This window comes from Morchella sextelata (genome assembly GCF_020137385.1).
Source record: "Morchella sextelata strain SCLS chromosome Unknown scls_6, whole genome shotgun sequence".
In the NCBI taxonomy this organism is placed as follows: domain Eukaryota; kingdom Fungi; phylum Ascomycota; class Pezizomycetes; order Pezizales; family Morchellaceae; genus Morchella; species Morchella sextelata.
In genome coordinates, this window is record NW_025408621.1 from 631,581 (window position 1) to 653,035 (window position 21,455).

At 49.7% G+C, this 21,455-nt stretch overlaps 4 protein-coding genes across 4 annotated transcripts; 2 read left to right on the forward strand and 2 right to left on the reverse strand.

Annotated features, from left to right (window-relative positions):
- Window positions 1-1,737: 1,737 nt before the first annotated feature.
- On the forward strand, window positions 1,738-4,341 carry H6S33_011306 (uncharacterized protein; the record flags this gene model as incomplete). The annotated part of the gene is made up of 3 exons (XM_044842653.1): window positions 1,738-2,164; window positions 2,317-2,441; window positions 2,698-4,341. 3 exons carry the CDS (start codon window positions 1,738-1,740, stop codon window positions 4,339-4,341), a joined length of 2,196 nt encoding a protein of 731 aa, XP_044696074.1.
- A 1,321-nt stretch (window positions 4,342-5,662) lies between these two features.
- H6S33_011307 (uncharacterized protein) lies at window positions 5,663-7,406 on the forward strand (the record flags this gene model as incomplete). Its single annotated transcript, XM_044842654.1, has 6 exons — window positions 5,663-5,697; window positions 5,794-5,848; window positions 5,941-6,024; window positions 6,090-6,501; window positions 6,567-7,098; window positions 7,172-7,406. The coding sequence occupies 6 exons, from the start codon at window positions 5,663-5,665 to the stop codon at window positions 7,404-7,406; spliced, it is 1,353 nt and encodes a 450-aa protein (XP_044696075.1).
- A 1,718-nt stretch (window positions 7,407-9,124) lies between these two features.
- On the reverse strand, window positions 9,125-11,520 carry H6S33_011308 (uncharacterized protein; the record flags this gene model as incomplete). Its single annotated transcript, XM_044842655.1, has 5 exons — window positions 9,125-9,396; window positions 9,448-9,550; window positions 9,609-10,337; window positions 10,391-11,096; window positions 11,147-11,520. 5 exons carry the CDS (start codon window positions 11,518-11,520, stop codon window positions 9,125-9,127), a joined length of 2,184 nt encoding a protein of 727 aa, XP_044696076.1.
- Window positions 11,521-19,340: 7,820 nt separating this feature from the next.
- On the reverse strand, window positions 19,341-21,181 carry H6S33_011309 (uncharacterized protein; the record flags this gene model as incomplete). Its single annotated transcript, XM_044842656.1, has 2 exons — window positions 19,341-20,846; window positions 20,912-21,181. The coding sequence occupies 2 exons, from the start codon at window positions 21,179-21,181 to the stop codon at window positions 19,341-19,343; spliced, it is 1,776 nt and encodes a 591-aa protein (XP_044696077.1).
- Window positions 21,182-21,455: the final 274 nt, after the last annotated feature.

Sequence of the window (21,455 nt, forward strand, 5' to 3'; positions counted from 1 at the left end):
GTTAAGCTAGATCTAGAACATAATCCTCTAAGCATTACCATATCCCCCGACGGACCTTGGCATACATAAACACACCTTCGAAATGAGTTGTCTATCCACTTCTAACAGCAAGATTATATGCCAAGCCTCGCTGAAATATTATAGTCTCTGAATCGATACACCCACTCCTCCCCGCACGGAGGTGCACGTATGATAGACCGCCGCCGTTTAACCTCAATTTCAACTCCGCCTCGCTTTAAAAGGTCACACAGAGTAGAATTCAACGAACAGAAATATCCGGGAGTAGCAGGAGCTCTGTAATGGAAGTCTTTGTCCAATCAACTCTAATCAATGCCGAACATGTGGAATGAGGCCATGATATTTAGTAATGAAAAAGTTGCACTTTCAACTTCCAAAGAGCTCTCTACCTCAGCGCTTCTCTTGATCGACTCTGATTACGCAGAATATCTCAAATGTTCACCCACGAGTGGTGGTCGGCTTTTCCTCTACCTACTGTGTGTTGGGTGTGTACCATCATGCGTTATCACTCGCACGTCCAATTCACCACCACCATAAATAAGGTCACTCTTTCAGTCTACCCATGCTCCATATATGCGGAGGAAAGGCATAAGACACACAATACCGAAACAACTCAGGGGTGATCAAGATGCATAGATGTGCGGAGTCTGGACATGAAGTTAGACACTTATTCATGGAGAATCACTCGGTGGGCTAGGTTAGCAGTTCTGACGAAGTACATATCCCGGGATATATAGTCACTTTGTGAAAACGCTTTATAATAAGAGCAACAACTACATGAAGTCTATGAACGAAGTAGTGTGTCTTCCACGGAACGCTGCGAGGAGGCAATAGTGCCATTCGCCCTTGAGTTTGGTCTTACCAGATGAGGGATGTGGACTTTTGGGTGCCGTGCGGTGGTGAATTGAGTGCGTGGCTTAATGATACGTCAACCCAACGAAGACGCCATGCGTATAATCATATACGCATTGCAAGATACAGAGAGCAACATGGGAAGACATCAACTCATCAATATAACTTCCGTCCTGGTTCTAAAAGCCATCACTCCCAATGGGATAGATGATGCTATTGCCCTTCTTCATCCATCTCATCTAGTATTCGAGGTACGGATGTCTTCAGAAGCTTGAGGTTATACCTCGTAGCATTGCGATGCTGTGGCTAGTTTATCTCAGCGCCTCTTCATTGTCTATGATACTTTCATTGGCCAGAATCTGTGTGACAAAAGTACGATGTGATCGAAGGGTGAATTGTATAAATGATGTACTTGTGAGCGAGTACTCGGTGTCCTCCGCAACAACAAATTGCCTACATATATCATGATTGCAACGATGATCACGGCACAAACTGTAAGGATAGATACCGAGAACACTGTATAATCCTTAGCTAGAAGAGAACACTCGGCGTTGTACAAGTGGTGTAGATATATCCCAGTTAGAGACGGGACTCTTCCCTGGGACTCATAATCAAGTCAACTATCAAACTATACGTGACTTTCACAAACCTCCTGTAGAGATACTTCTTGCAAGGTGCCACAGAAGCAATACCCCTGCATGCGTCCCGTCGATCGCCACCAAAAGCGGAAATCGCTAGTCAGCAAGACCATTTTCCCATTCGCGAACCCCCAGCGCGCGCTCACACCGAACATCCCCAGAAAACATCGCCAGCAACAACCCCCCCCCCCATACACCTCCACACGCCGTCACTCGCGCGCAATCAACCATGGGCGACCCCTCCGCATCGGTCTCGCCGCAGCTGCTGCACCACCTGCACGCGGTGTGCGTGATGAAGTACCCCATCTACCAGAGCATCCAGCCCGAGCACCTGATCGACCTGCTCCTCAAGGCGCCCACGGTCGTGCAGCAGTACCCGTTCACGTGGACCATGATCGAGCCGCCGCCGGCGGGCACGCTGATGCTGTCGTGGCATCCGCCGCAGATGGGCACGGGCTGTGCGTCGGACGGGTATGTGTGGGCGGACCCGGAGAATGTGCATACGGTGGATGTCAAGGGCTATGTTTGTTCTCCCGCTTCTTTCCTTTTCTATGATTGTGCCCTTTTCGTTTCTCGATCTTGGTTTTGTTTCTTCTTTGTTGGGGGCGAAGAGGAGGAGGAGGAGGAGGAGGAGGAGGAGGGGGAGAGTGCGTTTGGTTTGTTTGTGTGGCCCATTCATTGCGGGCGATGCGTCGTTCTGTCGACTGCTTTCGTTGCAGAGTTTCCCTCGCCCTTCTTCTTTCTTTCTGCTCCTGCGGCTTCCCCGGCGGTTGCGTGTGTGTGTGTCGCGCTGTTTTCTCGCGTTCAGGGCTGGCGGGGAGGCGCGCGGTTCAATTGTTGAGCGAGCGTGTGCGGAGCGGCGTCGGTGTCGGTGTCGGTGTCGGTGTCGGTGTCGATCGGGCATGGGCATGGGCATGGGCATGGGCATTCGTTGTCTACCGTTGCAAGCAGCACCGGGCTGCCTGCCCGCCCGCCTCGCGTTGTTGTTTCTTCTTCTGTTTCTTCTTCTGTTTCTTCTTCTGTTTCTTCTTCTGCTCCCTCCTATTCTCCTCCCCTCCCCCCCCCCCACCGTAGAACGACGTCGTCGCATCCATCTGCATCTACATCTACATCTGCATTGCAATCCAATCACAATTACATCCTTACATCTTGCCCACGTCTGAGCACTGCCCGGCTAACACATAAATAGCAAGTGGAAATCTACTATCACAAGGCCGGCTTCAACCCCAATCCCAACCTCCAGGCCGTCCAGTCCCACGCCCTCTTCTCGCGTCGCTGCTACCGCCTGAAGCCCTCCGCCCCCACGTCCCCCCCAGAAACCCACAACTTCTGGCTCCTCCACTACCTCAACGCCGAGCGTCAGAACCAGGTCCCCATCGCCAGCATCCCAATCACACAGGGCGCGCGCCAGTCCTTCTCCGCCCGCTCCTACATCGCACAGCTCTTCGCCGCCGGCCAGCTCCCCCGCAAGGAATTCTATCTCGGCGACCCCAGCACCTGGCCCATGATTACCCTCCCCAACCAGCAGCAGCAGCAGCAGCAGCAGCAGCAGCAACAGCAGCCGCTGCCCCCACAGACGCCGCAGTCCGCCCGCCCAATGCCCCCCCGCGGCACACCCATGCAGAACGCCCCGCCCCCGCAACAACCAGGCGGCTACTACACCCCGACCCCCACCCGCCCCGCGCCCCCCAAGCCCGCGCCGCCATCCGCAAAGCGCCTCAAGCCCACGCCACCAACCCACCCCCAGGCCGCCGTGGACCCCGGCATGACAATCGACGAGGAGGAGGACACCTCCCGCGGCGACATGCTCGACCACCTCTCGCCGCGCGAGATCGCAACAACACGCTACATCCAGCACCACGAGTGGATGGAAGAGGTGCTCGGCAGCGTCTACAGCATCTCCCGCATCAAGCCCGTCGACCTCGGCCTCGGCCTCCGCGGCGAGCTCGAAAGCGTCACCATGGGCCTCCTCGACCCCCCCGTCTACCCCCCCACCCCCGCAACCAACAAGGACGCCCCCGAGGAAAAGGACCAGCAGGCCATCCTGGAGCAGTTCCGCCCGCGCGTCGAGCAGAAGATTGCCGACATCGAGGCCGAGATCAAGCACATGGAGGCCCTGCACGCCGCGCGCCTCAACAAGATCTCCAAGAGCGGCATCGCGAAAGAGGCGGAGCTCCGCCTCCGCAGCACCATGGCGCCCCCGCCCCCGCCCCCGACCCCCACCCCCGACTCCGCCGCCGCAGAGGAGGGCGCCCCCGACCCGGTCCTTGCGCAGCTGCAGAGCGCAGACGTCGACACGCGCGCCATGGACGCCGTTGTCGCTGAGGTCGAGGGCGCAATTGGCAAGAAGGTCATCGAGAAGCAGATGCTCGTCAAGTGGGATCTCCCCGTCGACGAGATCGTCAAGATGGGCGGCGTGGTGGCTGAAGGCAACAGCGGGCTCGACACCGTCATGGCCGGCGGCAGCGGCAGCGGCAGCAGCGGCGAAGACGCAAAAGCCGGTAGCTCCGGCTCGGCGGCGGGCGCAGAGGGGGATGAGTTTGCGGCGCTGGACATGGGCGTTGGCGCGGACGCGGGCGCGGGCGGCGAGACGGCGTTTCAGGGTGAGGGCGGCGCGGCAGGCGAGGCGCTGGCCGGCGTGGATACGATCATGGACGACTTTATGAATGTGGACTCGAAGCCGGACACGCCGGCGGGGGAGAAGAAGGACGCGAGTGTGGACGGGAATCCGGATGATGGGTTTACGTTTGATGCTGGCGATGATAAGGACGGGATCAATAGTGGCATGCCGAGTTTGGAGCTCTTGGGCGGTGCTGACGATACTGACCTGTAGGTCTGTCTGGCTGGCTGGCTGGTAGCTAGGTAGGCGGGGTGTAAAAGCTTTAGGGGTCTATAAATTTTTTTCTTTCCATTTTCGTTTTTCAATGGGTGTTTGTTCCTTTTTTGTGCTTCATTATTTTTTTTTTTTTTTTTTTTTTTTACTTTTGTACTCTCTCAATCGCGAGTGTGCTATGGTTTAGGTACGTGGTAATTAAAGCGGAACCAAAGAAAGTGTATGATAATTCGGGCGATGGCTTTTATGGTATTCTCTTGGTCCCAGTCTTGTTTCTCTGTGAAGTGCTAGAGTAGATGGTAGGTACAGCAAAACCTATCATAATTATAATTCCACCCCCGTGGTGGCCGAATTCCGCTGAAATTATCGTAGGGATGGAATTTAGAGAGAGGCCTTTGTTAGCAAACTACAGGTATCGTTCCCTCCAACCGCTGGAAGTTCGGTAGGGATAGAATTTCGAGAGGGTGGAATTATGATAGGTTTCTCTGTAAATGTATTTACAATTTTTTTGATTTGGGTGAAGTTGGAGGTTATGAAACAGCCAACCGCCCGTGCACCCCTCTCACCCCTCCCAGCCAGGCACACATCCACACCGCCTAAGCGAGTGATCGCCTATGCTTGGCTTTCACCCTCAAAGCCACAAGAGTAATATTTCAAGCCCCCGGTCGCGCAATTGGTGATCCCCGCATAATGGGGATCTACCGTGAACGTGCACGTGGGGTTAGATAACGCCCCCCCACCACCAATATAAAAAATTATATACATCATGTATGCTTATGGTGGAGGTCAGCTTTTTTCATTCCTTTTTTGCTACGGTATGTCCCATCACTGGAAAACCCGGGAATTGAAACAAAAATAAGGAGAGAAAAGGAAAAAAGAGAAGGTCCAGTCGGGACCCTGCTCATCTGAATTGGGCAAGAGAAAAAACTCACCTTCTCCCCCGGCTGGTGAGCTGAGACAGGAAGTGAAGTTACAATTCCATTCAACGATAACGCCATCTCCCCGGCGACCTTATGATTTATCACACCATGTTATAACGTCAGCTGGGCTGGGGGCAGAGTTATTATTTCATAATAGACTTTGCCAACCCCAACCCAACCCCCGATGGCGTGCCCGAGAAGAAGTGTGAAGAAAAAAAAGTTTTAATAGAACTTAGAGCCATTACTACCCCGCACTAGCAGTGCTTGGTGGGCTTCTTAGCTCGCCATATAAGGTGTTGTTTGTTTCCTTTGTTCTCATCCCTTGCTCATCGATACCACCAACCATCGCCTTTTCTTTTCTCAACGACTTTAGAGACTATACCGCCGCTATACAATTAGACATGTCGCGCTTTGAAACTCTCTGCTTGCACGCTGGGTATGTTGTTTTGCACCCACTAACTGCCTCTCTCCGAGTTGTGAGGAAGAGGCTCTTTAGCTGCTACCAGTGGCTGACTTGAGCGAAAATCTGTAGCCAAGACGTCGACCCGGCGACGAACTCGCGCGCGGTCCCTATCTACGCTACCTCAGTATGTGCAAACCAAACCGTGATATTATATATATGTTTCAACTCAATTGGGAGAATTGGAGATTTCTGACAACTGTTTTCGGGGTGTATTAGTCGTATGTTTTCAACGATGCAGCTCATGCCGCCCGTTTGTTCGGGCTCAAGGAGTTTGGTAACATCTACTCCCGTATCATGAACGTAATTGCGCCCTAGATTCTCTTTCAATTGTTTGAATGGAATTGACTAAATTTCCATATGTATAGCCCACTGTCGATGTCTTCGAGAAGAGGATCGCAGCTCTCGAGGGTGGTGTCGCCGCCGTCGCCGCCTCCTCCGGACAGTCCGCTCAATTCATGGCCATCGCCGCCCTCTGCCATGCCGGCGACAACATTGTGTCCACCTCTTACATGTACGGCGGAACCTACAACCAGTTCAAGGTCTTCCTTCCCCGCCTCGGCATAACCACAAAGTTCGTCCAGGGCGACAAGGCCGAGGACTTTGCTGCGGCCATTGACGACAACACAAAGATGATCTACATCGAGTCGATTGGAAACCCAAAGTACAACATCCCCGACTTTGAGGCTATTGCAAAGGTTGCTCATGACCACGGTATTCCGTTGGTTGTGGACAACACCTTTGGCGCTGGTGGTTTCCTTGTCAGGCCTATTGAGCATGGTATATCACTCATTCCTACCGGCACTAGGCGTCGTGTAGTTGTTTGCGTACTGACAAATAAACAGGTGCCGACATTGTCGTCAACTCTGCCACAAAGTGGATCGGTGGACACGGCACCACCATCGCCGGTGTCGTCGTCGACTCTGGAAAGTTCGACTGGGGAAAGAATGCCAAGAGATTTCCCCAGTTCGTCGAGCCCTCTGAGGGATACCACGGCCTCAAGTTCTGGGAGACTTTCGGCCCTATTTCTTTTGCTATCCGCGTCCGTGTTGAGGTTCTCCGTGATTTGGGATCTTGCCTCAACCCGTTCGGTGCGTTCCAGCTCATCCAGGGTCTTGAAACTTTGTCTTTGAGGGTTGAGCGCCATGTCAGCAACGCATTGAGCCTTGCTAGGTGGTTGGAGAAGCATGATAAGGTTTCATGGGTCTCTTACCCCGGACTCGAGAGCCACCCTAGCCACGAACTGGCCAAGAAGTACCTCAAGAGGGGTTTCGGTGGTGTCCTGTCTTTTGGTGCCAAGGGCGGTGAGAAAGCTGGTATCACTATCGTCAACAACCTGAAGCTCGCCTCTCTCCTCGCCAACGTTGGTGATGCCAAGTAAGTTGAAAACCTCCCCGAAAAAAGAAAATTTTGGTGGGAACAGTATCTAACCACAGGAACTCTCCGGCAGGACCCTCGTCATTCACCCCGCATCAACAACCCACGAGCAGCTCACTAAAGAGGAGCAGGTCTCCTCGGGAGTGTCAGAGGACCTGATCCGTGTCTCTGTTGGAATTGAGCACATTGATGACATCATTGAGGATTTCGTCCAGGCATTTGCAAAGGTTGACGCCGACAGCAGCAATGAGGGCAATAAGACTGTCACTGTTAATGCTGGCAAGGCTCCTGCCACCACTGAGGTTTAAGGGAGGCCGAGTGGTAATTGATTACACTTTGTATTTATTTCTCTGATAAGGAGGGTGGCTGGTTCCTCTTTCCTTTTGTTTAACTCCCCCCCCCCCGGTCTCGGCATGGAGTGTGGAGGCTGGTATTAAAACCTTTATGGCGTTTTGAATTATTTTGTTAAATAGAGCACCCCCCCCCCAACAATTAGCTATCGATCTCTGGTCTGATGTGGGGTGACATGTCCGGGGTGTGTGTGGGGGGGGGGGGGGGAGCTATCAGTTCATAGCTGTATTTGTTCGTTTTTCCTTCCTGTTTTTCTTCTTTCATTTCCCCTTTCAGGATATGGTACTCTATGTGGTGTTAGCTTCTGCTCTGCTGCCTCAATGGCTAAAGGAAACATCTCCGCACCTTTCCTTTTTTCCCTGCATACCATCTCAAAAAAGAAGATTGTGGAGATAAGATCGGTTGATTGTCCAACGATGTGACACCCTTATCTACTCTACCTGTTACCTGCACGCACTGCAGCCCCCGATTTGATCGAATGCTTAAAACCACCCAATACCGGGTTGACAGCCTGCAGTTTCTGATGACAGATCGGAAAGGCTAGCTCAACCTCAAGCGGAAAAGGATGCGGCGGCATGGAAAAAGGCATTCGAGATTGCGGGAGGGTGAAAGAGATCTTGATTGGGACATTGGTAGATACGTATATTCTGGCCACCTACATATTGATTGTGACATGCTGTACGTACTCTATTCCAACCACCCTTTGCTCTATGATTAGCCACGAAGCACTCCCTAAAATCCAAACCTCCAGTTTTACTGGCATCCAGCCCCTCCCCAGATCGTTGAGGGTTTTTATTAGAATCTGCGGAGAAATTCTGTTTTTCTGAGGAAGGCAGGCCTATCCGTTGGAGTGGTTCGCCGGTTCGGCCCGCGCCGAGCCTTTTTTTGGTGAACCTCAGAAGGAACGAGTGATTATTCATGATTCAAGGGTGTAGCCAACCAGATCTCTAGAGAAGCTTATCGATGAGCCTTGTGCTCGTTGATTGATTCCCCGGATTTGAAACCTTGGCATCAGTTCCATATTGCCCGATCCCACGTGGTGTAGGCCTGGTCCACTGCCTACCGACATATCTGCCCCGCCTACCCCACTACATGTGCTTGTGCTTATGCTTACCCCACCATGATTTTTGGAGAGTAGAGATATATGCGAATAGATGAATTAGGAGGTATGAATATATATCGTACATACACTACATTGTAATTTTGCTTTATACAACCCTAGGCTGAGGCAAAGCAGCTAATCTAGGGAATAAGAGTAACAATAGAGCAAGGGCCTGGGGAGGGGGGCGGATTTTGAGTTCCCCACAAGCCAGAGCGCAGAAAAAAGTAAAAAAAAAAAAAAAAAAAAAAAGCAGAAATAAGAAACAACTTCCCAAGTTCCCCCTTCTCTAATCCCAATCGTGAAATCATTGAGTCGTCCGTTATCCGTACCTGTCGTATATATCGTAAAAGCAAGAAAATACGAAAATAAAAAAAGAAATGAAAACATTACCCCAACCTTTAAAAAAACAAGTACTTGAAAGATACACCCACCCTTGAAAATGCGTTTTAAGAATCAAACTCCGTGAAAAAAGTGAAAAAGCTCTCTTGCTAGAAAAGAGAAACGAAAAAAAAAAAATTAGAAATCGAAAAACTCCGTAATTACCCCCCACCCCCCCCCCCAATTGCGCCTTGATTACATGCAACACGCCTTGATACCTTGCTGTTGGGTCGTCTGAACCGCGATCGAGTCGGTAGAGTTGTCGTCAACAATCAATATCGACTTTCTGCGGTCGCCATCGTGACTTTGCGGAACTTCAGTGACGAAGCTGGAGACAAGGCCACCCTTCTTGTAGAGAATAGATGTTTGGTTTTTGGCCGACGGGACATCAATCGCCGGGTTTTTGGAGAAGAAATCGGCTGGCTTGAGGTGAATCTGATGGGTTTCGACTGGCATAACAGGAAAGTCTACCTCAAATTAGTCAAGAATAAAGAGTTATGTTGGCTAGAGTAACAAACCTTCAACTCTGGGATTGTGAGTCAACCCAAAGGAGTGCCAGACAACGACATCGTCATTTTCGATGTTCTCCTTGCGATCAGCCATATCTTTAACACCGCCGCGCTAAAAATCTATTAGTAACTTTTTTTTAAAAATGCGTATAAATCATGTTGGCACAAACCTCAACAGAACTCTGGTTGGTAAACGGCCCAGCCGCCCAGAGCTCGCCATCACGATGCTTGGTAAACCACAAATGGTGACTGGCATATGCCATACGCTTGGCCATAATACTGTCAGGATGTGCCAATGTGAGCTGTGTCGGTGAAGGCACCAATTTATATCCCACAGGTCTTCCACTAATGGGATTGTGCTTATTCTCGTTCACAATCTTGAAAATCCTGCCGTGCTGTGGAGCTGCATCTGCAAAACCAGATGTCTTCATAACAGTCTTTCTCACTTCGTACCCATTGCCATAAGGGTTTATTTCCGGGCAAAAGGGCAAAGGATGAGACTCCTCCTGAACGACTGTGTTCTCGTACCCATCAATTGCCGGATCGATACGAACGCAGAAAAGATGTTGGTGATTTTGTGCTAGAACTCCCGGACTGACGATATTTCCCCACGGGCTAGTCTTTCCGAAATCAATTGGCACTGTGCTCACAACACCTGTAGCCCTAGTTTCAAGAGAAATGCCACCAGCCTGGTCGAACTGATAGGCAAAGATGTATTCGTAGTTGGCAAGTGTTATGATGAATTGGATTATCAATCGTCGATTGCGGGTGACGACTGCGCGGCCAGTGCGGTAGTTTGTGTGTTTCCATAGGATTCCGTCATCTTGTTCGTGCATGCAGATAACATTTTTTGAAATCACTGCTTTTCCGTGAACATCATTCATGATACCGTCAAAATACTGTTCAGATTAATTAGCTTCATATCGAATCTTTGCAACTGAATCTCAAATACCTTGATGAGACCCAAGCAATCACAGCCGAGTTCAAGATTGTTGGCAGCTCTGCCAGCTCCTCCATCACCAAAATCGAAAGCCTGTTTCCTGTGAAAAGGTGCTCTGGGGTCCCCATACGGCACTGACATCTCGCTGAAACTCAAACGATATAGAACGCTTCTCCCATCATACCAAACATCGTGGATTGTTGCTCCTTCCCTAGGATTGAATCCAACCCTGAACCTCCATTTCTGCCACTCCACCAGTGAGTTTCCAGTAACGGTGAATGACGGTCCATACGGTTGTACAACATTCAAGGGCTTGAGATCCTGCCTCAAGCCACCAGGAATAAGCTCTGGGACGTATTCACACGCCTTGCAATGGGCCAGGGGTTCCTTAGAACCTGTTCCAACTTCCAAGCCATCTTCTGTGCCACCTGTAGGTAACTGGTCGATTCTGATGATTTCTTTCTTCGCAACATCCATTACTGGAATAAGAGGTAGAGGAAATGCATAGTGGTTGGAATCTGGATTGGTAGTCTTGGGGTCACGGGCGTATACCAACCCTTGCATATATCGAGGACTGTCCTCATTCGGATTCTCCCATCCGCCGTACATCCATGGATCAATCACGATGACAGTGTTAGGTGGCAGTGAAAGCTCTGCAATAGCTTTTTTAAAGAGCGGTGACGCCATTGTGACTTCTGGGAACATCGCAACTTCTTCACTGCTACAATTTAGTTTAATCCGATATCTTAACAGGGGGGAATCACATACGCATTGAGAGGAGCATGGCATTTCTTGTCCAGCACTTCAAAGCTCTTCTCCAGACCAGTTCCCACATCCACTACTGATTCACACAACTCCGCTGATCCATCCTTCGATATGAGCTCAAAAAGAATCCTAGCACGTCGTGGGGGCCTCCATGTTACAGAAGTCAGCTCGCCCTTGTGTTCGGCTGATAGGAACATGGTCAAGATCTTCTTTGAAGGTTCCTCTAGTGTAATTGTTCTGAAGCCAATTGAAGTAGCAGAATGTAGACCAAGGATTATATTACGAGCTTTGCCGATCTCTTCAATGGTCAATTGGTCTAAAGGATGTGGTAGAAACCCTCCTGGGGCTTTTGTCTGCGATCTCTGGTTGGGAGGCATTGCTGAACCCGACAGTAATAACACAAGTAATTCTTTGTTAATACTGAGGCTACCTTCTTGACCGAAACTTCAATTGTTGTTTTGCCTTTTGTTTTGTTATGTTGATTGTTTTTTTTCAGCAAGGGATTAGATGTGGGTTGAGGTGCGAATGGGTGGGTGAGCTTGTTGAGCTTGAGCTTAGTTGGTATTGGAGATCGTGTTTCGTAGGAAAGATGAGCGAGGGGCAAGGGCTCAAGAGGCAAAGAGATAATAAGAAGCAAGAGGGGAATGGAGACAGTATTGTATTGATGGGAAGCCCGACAAGGGCAGAAGCGAGAGTTAATTCAATGAAATGCGGAGTCTACAGAATTGTTAATCGTCACTGATTCAATGCTCAATCTGGCCAGCAGCCAGCAGCACACGCTTTACAATGTATGCCGCAACAAAGCGGAAGGTCCATGCAAGAGATAGTATCCCATAGAACAGACGCTGGCAAGCTGCTGTGCTGTGCAGTTCAACTTCTGGCAGATCCTTGGGGGGGATGTCGGGGGGCAGGCTAAGGATAAGATAGGCAAGGCTAACCGATCACCTGGGATGTGTTGGGCTCCCACCCCACCGTTGGCCGCCTCTCGTCTTCACGAACGTCGGCCAGTGGATTGATTATTACCGCCTGCTCTCGCTCCGAGTCGCTCGCCTGTGTATTGACTGGGGTTGAGAATTCTGCCATGCGTGTCAGACGGATCACCGACAGTCCCAACCCCCAAAAATTCACACCTCCAACACCTAGGCATCGCAAGCACCACCCCCCCCCCCCCCCCTTCCCCCCGCGCAGTACATATACGCCATTTCCCCCATGCCTAATTCGCTTTTCTTTCTCAGGCCAGGCTATCAATTCTTTCAGCGCAAGTAGAATACTTTGTCTACTTATGTAGCATGGAGAAAATGTCGGTTACACCTGGCCAACGGAGTATGAAACTTTGATTTCTCAATGCCCGCATGGCTATCTATCTCCACGTGAGCTGTTATAGAAAAGTAGTGACAGCCTTGTCCAGAAAGTGATGCCCCTATCCAATTGGGCCAACGGCACACACCCGGTCTGAAGAAGCTTAGAAGCTTAAAAGATGCGTTGCCAGTAACGAACGCCCAGAAGAAGCCTTGGGATATGTCTCTCCGCAAAACCTGGGGGGAGAGAAGGGATGCCCAAGGCCCTGGATAAGAATGGGGTGAAGAGCTTCCAGGTAGATCATCGTACAGCGGGGACAGCAAATCCAATCAGCCGAGCTGCCCTATATGTGATCCTCTCCGATGCGGCTTGTGAGGCGAATGATAAACCACGTACGTTTTCTTTTTCCCCAAGGCCTTCCATGGGAAAACAAAGGACATGCATGAGCTCAAAAACAAGATCGGAATAGTTACGGCCCCGCGAATCAATGGGAATAGAAATATTAAAAAATAATATAAAAAATATAACCCCTAAGCATGGAGAGAGCTGAAAACGGAAAGGGAAAGGGATTGGGGGAAACAACAGATATGCAAGCAAAGTTGAGATGTATTGCATGGCCTCCGGGTATTCGATGCAGAAAGGGCAGGATAACTGGAGCGGGGTACTTATGATCAATTGAGGACTCAACCCAGCCGGAAAACATTTGATAATCAAATAAGAGCAAGCAGACCAAAATACACGAGAGTAAACGACAAACACTGAGAATACACATATACTCACAGCTAGAGAGAAAAGGAGAGAGGTTGAAGGTCTTCTCGATATTCCCCACCACCTTATCAGAAACCAAACAGCCAGCCAACGGGACACGCTTTGCCAAACATACGACGCAACCTGCCGCGGTTGGGAATTCAACTGCGCGCGATCGATTCCATGAGCAGATAATCTCGTTGAATACATATCTGCAAGGCGTGATCGTAACATGCCGATGTTGGAGTACGGGAAGCTTAACAGCAAAGGTGGTTCAGGCATGAAGTTCGAAGTAATCTTGGCGGACCTGGTTGTAACCGTGGTACAGATACGGAACGTTGCACCAGAGCAGAGGTACTGACAGTATGTACGAAGTAGTACTTTATGTACCTACTCTAGAGCAGAGTGCCCTTTTTGCGGAGCATATGCGAAATGTCTCGGAACAGCCTTCCTTTGGCATCGACACTCTGTCAGTACGTAAAAAGATACGGGCCGGTAGAAGCAAAGAAATTGATAGGTATCCCCGTTAAAGAGTCATCCCCCCCCCCCTTCTCTTCCCTACTCCCTTCGTCCTTTGCATATTATGCAATGCGTCTTCCGCTCTCTTGCTTGCACAGCCTAGGAATCGCGCAAAGAAGGTGCCGGAATGTAGGTAGAAATGTGGTGTAGAGTAGGATATGACGCTAGTCACATGAATATAAATGGGACGTCGTCGTCTTATTTCGACCTCCGTCAAGAATATTGCGGGGTCTTGAAGGGGGGGTGGTACTTCAGTCAAATCGCAATTGGCCACCGCTTGGGCTTGGGGTTGTCACGGTTAAAAAGTATCCCCCGGAGGCATTGGCGATCTATGCTAGAACACTATCGACGAAAGCAAAAGGGCGGCCAATTGTTGAGGGCGGGGCAGATGGATGTGGTCTGTTCCATCCAGAACGTGCAGTCTCTTCTTCTTCCTTTCCCTTCACAATCAGGGCGCTCCTTCTCATCCTCATCTTCATCTACCTCCGCCCCACCTGCGTACTGCACTGGCGATAGCGGGTACATGGCGCATGTTGTTGGAACTAAATGCCTTGTCTTGCTTTGTGACAATTCACATAGGGCTTCTTTTGTTGGTTAGCGAGCACATTACAGGAAAGATACTTGCAGACGCCCTATGTTTGACAATTCAGTCCTCTTGCCACGACTCGTGGGTCAAAGCTCTTGTAACCGCCTCTATCGACAAGGAGCCCTTAATATTATTAGGTGCATGTAAGTGGTTTCCGAATGCAGAGGAAATGCAGAGGCATGTAGTAGGAACAGGTAGGAGTTGTGGAAGAACAAGGTCACCCTTGCCGATCCATGTTGCCCTAACCCTATCGTTTTCTCGCCCTTCCTTCACATCAACAGGCTGAAGGTAGTCCTTCGACGAGACGTTAGACATACAACTGTCACTTTTGTTACTATTCGCGATTATGGGCCAAGTGTGAAAAATCCCTGTCAAATATTGTAGGTTTGTAGCTCAACAATCGATAGCGCGGATCCCCCGACTCAACACTGGTCAACAGTACCTTGTCTACAATCCAGGACGGGCCGGCTCGAACCCCGCGAGATCGGGACATCGTTATGCGGGACTGACAAGCCCGGTAAGTATCAACATTGGAAGTCTTATTCCTGCATATTCGGGCAAAAATGAATGGTTAGGAAAATTTGACTTGTGTGCGATCTGCTGAAGGTTTGTCCATCCGAAGTCTGCATTTGTCTATGGCCGGATCTCTTTCTACTGGCAATTTGAATGTCTCACGACTGCAAGATGGCCTCGGCAATACACATCTCTCCAGGAATTGGTTTATCTCTTTCAACTGATGCGCTCCTGCTCTAAGAACTGTCTCATAATTCTTTCCATGCAGGTACGGGTATCTGCCACTCCCGAAGTGCAAAGATTTGCCGGGTCATGGGAAAGCACTCGTTTCACGTCAACGCGAAGTTCAGGACAAGGCTTTCACCGCGAACCATTGAGTAACATCTATTCACGAATAAAGTGACATAAAGTGCCGTGTAAGTTCCAATCACCTCTCTGGGATCGGAATTGTTCGCTTCGGATGTGTTCCGGTTTTCCGCGACTATGGCGCCAAAAAGCCACGATCTACCACATGTAGTAGATCGACCGAGCTAGAAGGGAAAGGGTGGAACCTTCCGCAAGCCCTTCTTTTGCATCGATCGATAGATCTACCGATAGGTTGAAATCTATCCTTCGCCGCGTGTGCGCATCAATATTAAAGGACCCAAAGCTGTCAATTGCTGTGTCTTATGCTCTTATCATGTTGCAGGCGCGGTATGCGGTTTTAAAAGAGTGATCAGCACGGCAACTAGAACAGAGCACTCGAGGGCTGCGGGGTAGATAGTTATGTACGTACATGTCACTTTGAAAAGAAGAAGGCATCTTCAAGATAAGCTTCCACTATTCGTGATTCGCACGAAGGAAAAGCCACCAGCTAAAATAAGGTTATCTTTGCTGCTATACCAAGATGAGACTTTGGCTGTGCACGTGGATGTACGAATCTCACCGCCTCATGCAGCATTTTATATTCGTCATTAGAAATCAGCCCTAGATCTGTCCACCTGCGATTAGTGAACCGGAATTATATCATCTGGGTACCCAGAATTCTCGGTGAAAAGCACAGGCCTAGGTAAACCTTGTACAATATTGTTCCTCAAAGAATTTGATGGTGTGTGGGACACGAGACGTATAAAGACGGCAAAAGCCCAGAATACCACTTTCTCTAGAGTGCCACTGCATCGATGAGTCCGGTCTGGATCCATATATATCATATTGTGGCTTCTAGGCTGCCTTGAGGATGAAACAAATGCATAGTAGAGAAAAAAGATTGCGATAAACTCGTCCCACTTGGAAGCAGTGAAAAAAAGGGATCCGGAGTGATGTTGGCGGCAGAAAACATGGAGGAGTGAAGGTTGAATGTTATAACGTTAATGATGTCGTCGGAAGCCAGCAGGAGCAACGTTCTGACTGTATGTTCACTTGCCACTAAACTCAAACTCATATAAACAGCTTTTCCCCGAGAGCCTTGTAGATGAACCGTATCAAGTCATGGCATTCGACTTGACCTATTCAATCATGAAGTCGTCCAAGAAGAAACCGACTTAAAAGTTATCACAGATGAATAGATCACCTCTGAAACGCTAGGATAGCACAAGCTCACCTCCCAAACCTAAGATCATAATACTGTATCCGAATGTTTGACAGAGGTTGTGTTTGTAGTCCTTGAACTTGTGGATACGCAGCGTGATAGAACGTCCATACACGCGTACGATTGCTTTCAAATCCTTAGCTAAGGCGTGGTTGTAGTACCGGGGGACACTGCATATACCTATAATTTCCCGCTTGGGACAGGCATACAGAAATTAAACCCCGCATCCTCAAATAATGTGCGAAGAAGGTTACAAACAAGGCTGTAAAAATTTTAATAATTGAATTGTGTAATTCCGGTGTTGATGGAGCGCCATGTTGAGGCAGGAATCCAGGCGGAAATGATCATCTGGCCTCGGGAAACATCACTCGATCGCATGTTCTGTACTACTCCACGCCATGTTGACGTCAAAGATACATGTAGTTCGGTCAGAAATCGAAATTTGGCCCGAACCGGGATCTGAGTAAACTCAAAAGGTCACTGAAAGTACATGTTGTATCTAGAAACATACATCTTGTGGTTTATCACTCGATTTTAATTCTCAGGTACCACTTTTGAAAACAGCGGGGCACTTGTATACGTACTTGGTATAATGCAAGTTGCCTTTGGGCTCTTGATCTTGCACATGTATCTTCCCGTGGTGTCTGAAGCCGGGTAGCCGGTAATTGCCCAGTCACAAAACCTCTTTATATTTTATGAATTAAATTACTGTTGGAGCACGAAAAGTAGTAAATTAATAGATGGCTTGATCGTGATCTATATCAACTCCCGGTTGGGCTTTTTGTGGTCTTTCGGTTCAGGATACACTTTAAAGAGCAGCAGGGTGGTGTCTGAATAGTATAGTATCATCTATATATAGTGTTGAAGTTTTCAAAATAGTATTGCTTTATATATTTGTATTTCGACAGGCTTATCAGAAACCAATTATAGTATACTCTTGAAGTAGTCTTGTTCGCCGTTGCCAGGGATAATTTTCACTTGTAAAGTTTGCTCTATAAATACGGTTACAGGCATATATAGATATATAGTATAAATGCAATCTTGCTCATTATGAGGTGCACTAACAAGCACCCGGTCAATATTGGTCAATTCCACTAAGAGGAACAAGTAGATAACGTGTTGGTCCCGAGATTGGAAGAGGTCAGCTAATCATACGTATACGTACGATTATCAAAAATATCTTTCCATAACTATTAAGGATGATCTCAGACAACCACAGTTAAGGTCTCGCACCCTTCTGTAGTATCTCGGCGATGATGATCTAAAAGTAATACATGTAGTCTTGACTACCCTAGACTAGGTGGCCAATGAACTTTATTTCGGATTCGGAAGTTCCTTTTCCTCGTCCCAGATATGTGTGCGCATAATTATGTATCCCAGGAAACCAGTGGACAAGCAGACTGAGTGCACCTGTGGTGAGATTGTACCTGTGCCGAGCATCTTATCCGATCTCTAAGGATCGACTCCAAGTGATGGCCAAAATGCTGCCTTTATTATAAGATTCTCGGCACAGGTACACACGGTCTATATCATTACCCATTAAACACCCCCCATAAGTCTCACCAAAATCTGGACGATACAAACTCAAAGCGACCAATTAGATATAGTAAGCAGTACGCACATCATTAAAACCTTTGCGGAGTACGTACCTGTGGGTCCTTCCGCATATAAACAACTATCGTTGAATCTCGATATCAGAATTCAACAAGTGTGAACCAATATAGTACATGGGGCGTAACAGAGAATTTAAAAAGTGAGTGATATTTCATGAGTATAACACTTACCGAAGGGTGTAGCCTCACATGGGCTCCATATACACATGGCATGTAGTAGCCAGTTAATTTTATCTTTTTCTAGTAACTATAAGTTCCTATCAGACGTGGGGGCTTAGCAGGTTTAATCTAATGTGGTGTGTCTTAGCGTGTGCTGGTTTCTGAAATATCAATTACGGATAGAGTAAAGTAGACTACTCGTCAGATTAGACACTATGTACTTGGTCTCCGGAAAGTAATTCAAATTAGGAGCGGGAATACCTCATGTAGTCTCTAGGGTGGTTGGGATACAACGCGGTGATCCAAATCCCTCAAGATAGAATATAGTTGATTATCCCTCTTTTGCTTAACCAATCGGTGATTTGACCTGGTCAGTGGACTGCTAGCTAGGATTCCATACGTTACACTTACGGCATGCACTGCACCCATAGACGGCGGTATCGATCGACGAATACGCATCTCGAGACGACGGGTAGAAGAAACCTCTTATCTCCTTCTACTACACTAGATATCTACTTATTTTCTCTTCTGGAAGCATTGCTGCTATCCAGGGATAGCGAGAGAACCTATGGTGTATGGGCAGGCGATATGTTAGATCGATTGGTAGCTTGAATCCAGTCCTTCATGTATTTTGACCCAGTTGGGGCCAAATAGGTGTATGAGGAATAGTTTGTTGCCTAGGAATTCAATGGGGACCATGTTCCGGTACTGTAGATGATCGGAGGGTATCATATAAGAAAAAGCGGTTGGCGCCGGTGCAACGGGAATTGAAGGGAAGTATGCTATTCCCTCTACTATTTCTTGGGATGGGTGTTCGAATGCTGGTTTGTTAATGAGGGGTAGAAACGTTAACTGGTGCTTCTCTTACAGCTTGTCGTGTGGTCTATGACCAAGGCTTGGCGTAGCGATGCCCGAGTGATATCTCATGAATGGTCGTCTCAGCCGACTACAAGGCTCTGAAATCCGCCAGCATGCAACGATACTCAAGCAATAATCACACGATAATGGCGATGATAACACCAGCAAAACGCATCAGCGACTGCAGAACAATTTCATTAAAACACAGAGCACTACCGCCCCTCTAAAGTATAGCTATATATTACTGAACCCAGCTAAGTAAGTCCACTAACAAAACAAAGAAAGTCCAATATATAAAAAAAGTTTTTAACTCCCAAACCCACAAACATAAAAAGTCTACCACCTCATTAGTAGCACCACGTAAAACCCCAGCACAACACAAGCCACCGCCGCAACCTCATCTCCAAAGTCCTTAAGATACCCCACAACCCCCTTTCTCTTCCTGCCCCCACCCCCAACACTGCTATTAATCGCGGGCTTAAGATACTTGTCCTCCTCGCCCCACACCCTCGGAGTCGGCGCTCTGCTCCCGTTCCTCGAGGCTGCCGACGACGAAGACACACCTACAGACCCCCACTCCCGCCTTTTCTCGCGCTCCCTCTCAACAGTTGGCAGCAGCGGCTCCTCACCGCTCGCAATTCCCCTGACCCTGCGCACCAACACCGCCACCGCAAGCAGCACCAGCGTCCCAAACAACATCTCCACATAGCACAAAAAGGTCCCAATCTGGTCCGGGAGCAGACACAACTTGCTCTTCAGCGTCGGCTCCTCCGCAGCGGAATCCAACGGCCCCCCCTCTGGGTTCCACAGGCTCACCAATAAGAAACCCGGTCTTCTGATGCCCATGGTCCAGGCAAAGCTCTTGACCGTGACCTCGTGCACGCGGCCCTGGTCGCCCGTATACATGTGGTCCACCTCGCAGTAGTCATGGTCGTCGCCGGAGAAGACGTATTTCGCCGATGTCTTTTGCAGTATGTCGGAGGACAGCTCGGGCGTGAGTACGTTCTGGTACTGGTACCCGCCGCGGATGCTGATGGGGTTTGAAGACTCGCGCTGCGGGCCGCAGGGCGTGTTGGGAGGGCGGTAGAGCGGGACGTGTGTTAGTAAGATTGTGGGGAGGTGGTTGTGGAGTGTCTCTGGGTCTGGCGCGTCATCGGCCGGCGACGACGGCGGCGCATCGGAGTCGCTGATGATGGTGTGCGGATATTTTGGCGCGGCCGTATCTGGCTTCGATAGCCGCACTGGGAGGTCATCGAGGAACTCTCGCTCTGGCTCAAATATCCTTGGGTTATTATCATTCGAGAGCGAGACCGAGTCCAGTAGCACAATCGAGTGATTTCCCGCCTCCACCACGCTGGACGTCTCCCCAAACCACGTTGTGAACCGGTCCTTCACCGGCTCCCGTATACCATTACCTATCCCCAGGTCATGATTCCCCGGCAGCGATTTGACTGTGCGGCGGTACGGATATCCCGGGAAGATGCGCGCGAAGCGGAGATACTCGCCCCACCAGTAGTCGTCCTTGTACAGCTTCCAGTCGGCCTCTGCATTAGGGTCCGGACGCACGGCAACGGGCCCGTCGGACGTGTGGATGTGCTGCTCCTGCGCGTACAGCGACGGTGGCGTGTGTGCCCATTCGCGGCCACCGTCAAACAGATCCCCGAGGAAGAGTGTCGTGGACGGGAGCAGGACCTCCTGCAATGTCGAGTAGCTCCGCCGCATATACTGGTCCGTGTAGTAGATTGTTGCCGCAAGGGAGAGGCCACGGCGAGGGTATGTGTGCGGGTCAATGATCTGCGGGTCGGCGATGAGTGCCATTCGATGCGGGGTGGCGCCAGCGGGCTGTGGACGGTTCATGTCAGCTACATAGCCTGGGAATTGAAGCCTGCAGGGTGAGTGGGTTGTACCCAATCTTCCCAGTTCTCCCACGCACACTCCCGGATGGCACTTTCAAAGACCGTGCGCTCGCCCCACCAGACGAGCAGCACCCACGAGAGCCTGACTGCGTTCCGGATGGAGAGGGCTTCGGCGGCTTTGCTTTTCCAGGATTGGCCCTTCCGTCGCTGGAATGGCTGCCAGGCCTTATGGCGGCGGAGCTGGGCCCATGCCTGATCGAGGAAGCTGGGGTCGCTATTGTACTTGCTGTGTGCGGGACGGTAAGGTGATGAAGAAGACATTGTGTTGATCAGAGTAGTTGTAGCTGTAGCTGCACTAGCTGAGTTCTCATTCTTCTCGACTGATGATGATTATGGTGATGGTGGGCAGTGTTGTTGTTAATGGTGGGATTGGATGTGTGAATGGTGTTGACGGTTGATGCCCGGAAGGAACCCTTACGCGGCCGGCCCGAGTAGCTAGCTAGCTTTGTAGTGAAAAGGGGGGGGGAAAGGCACGCACACGGAGTACCGAGTGAGTGGGGCCCAGGATGACGAGAAGAGGAGGAACAAGATCCCA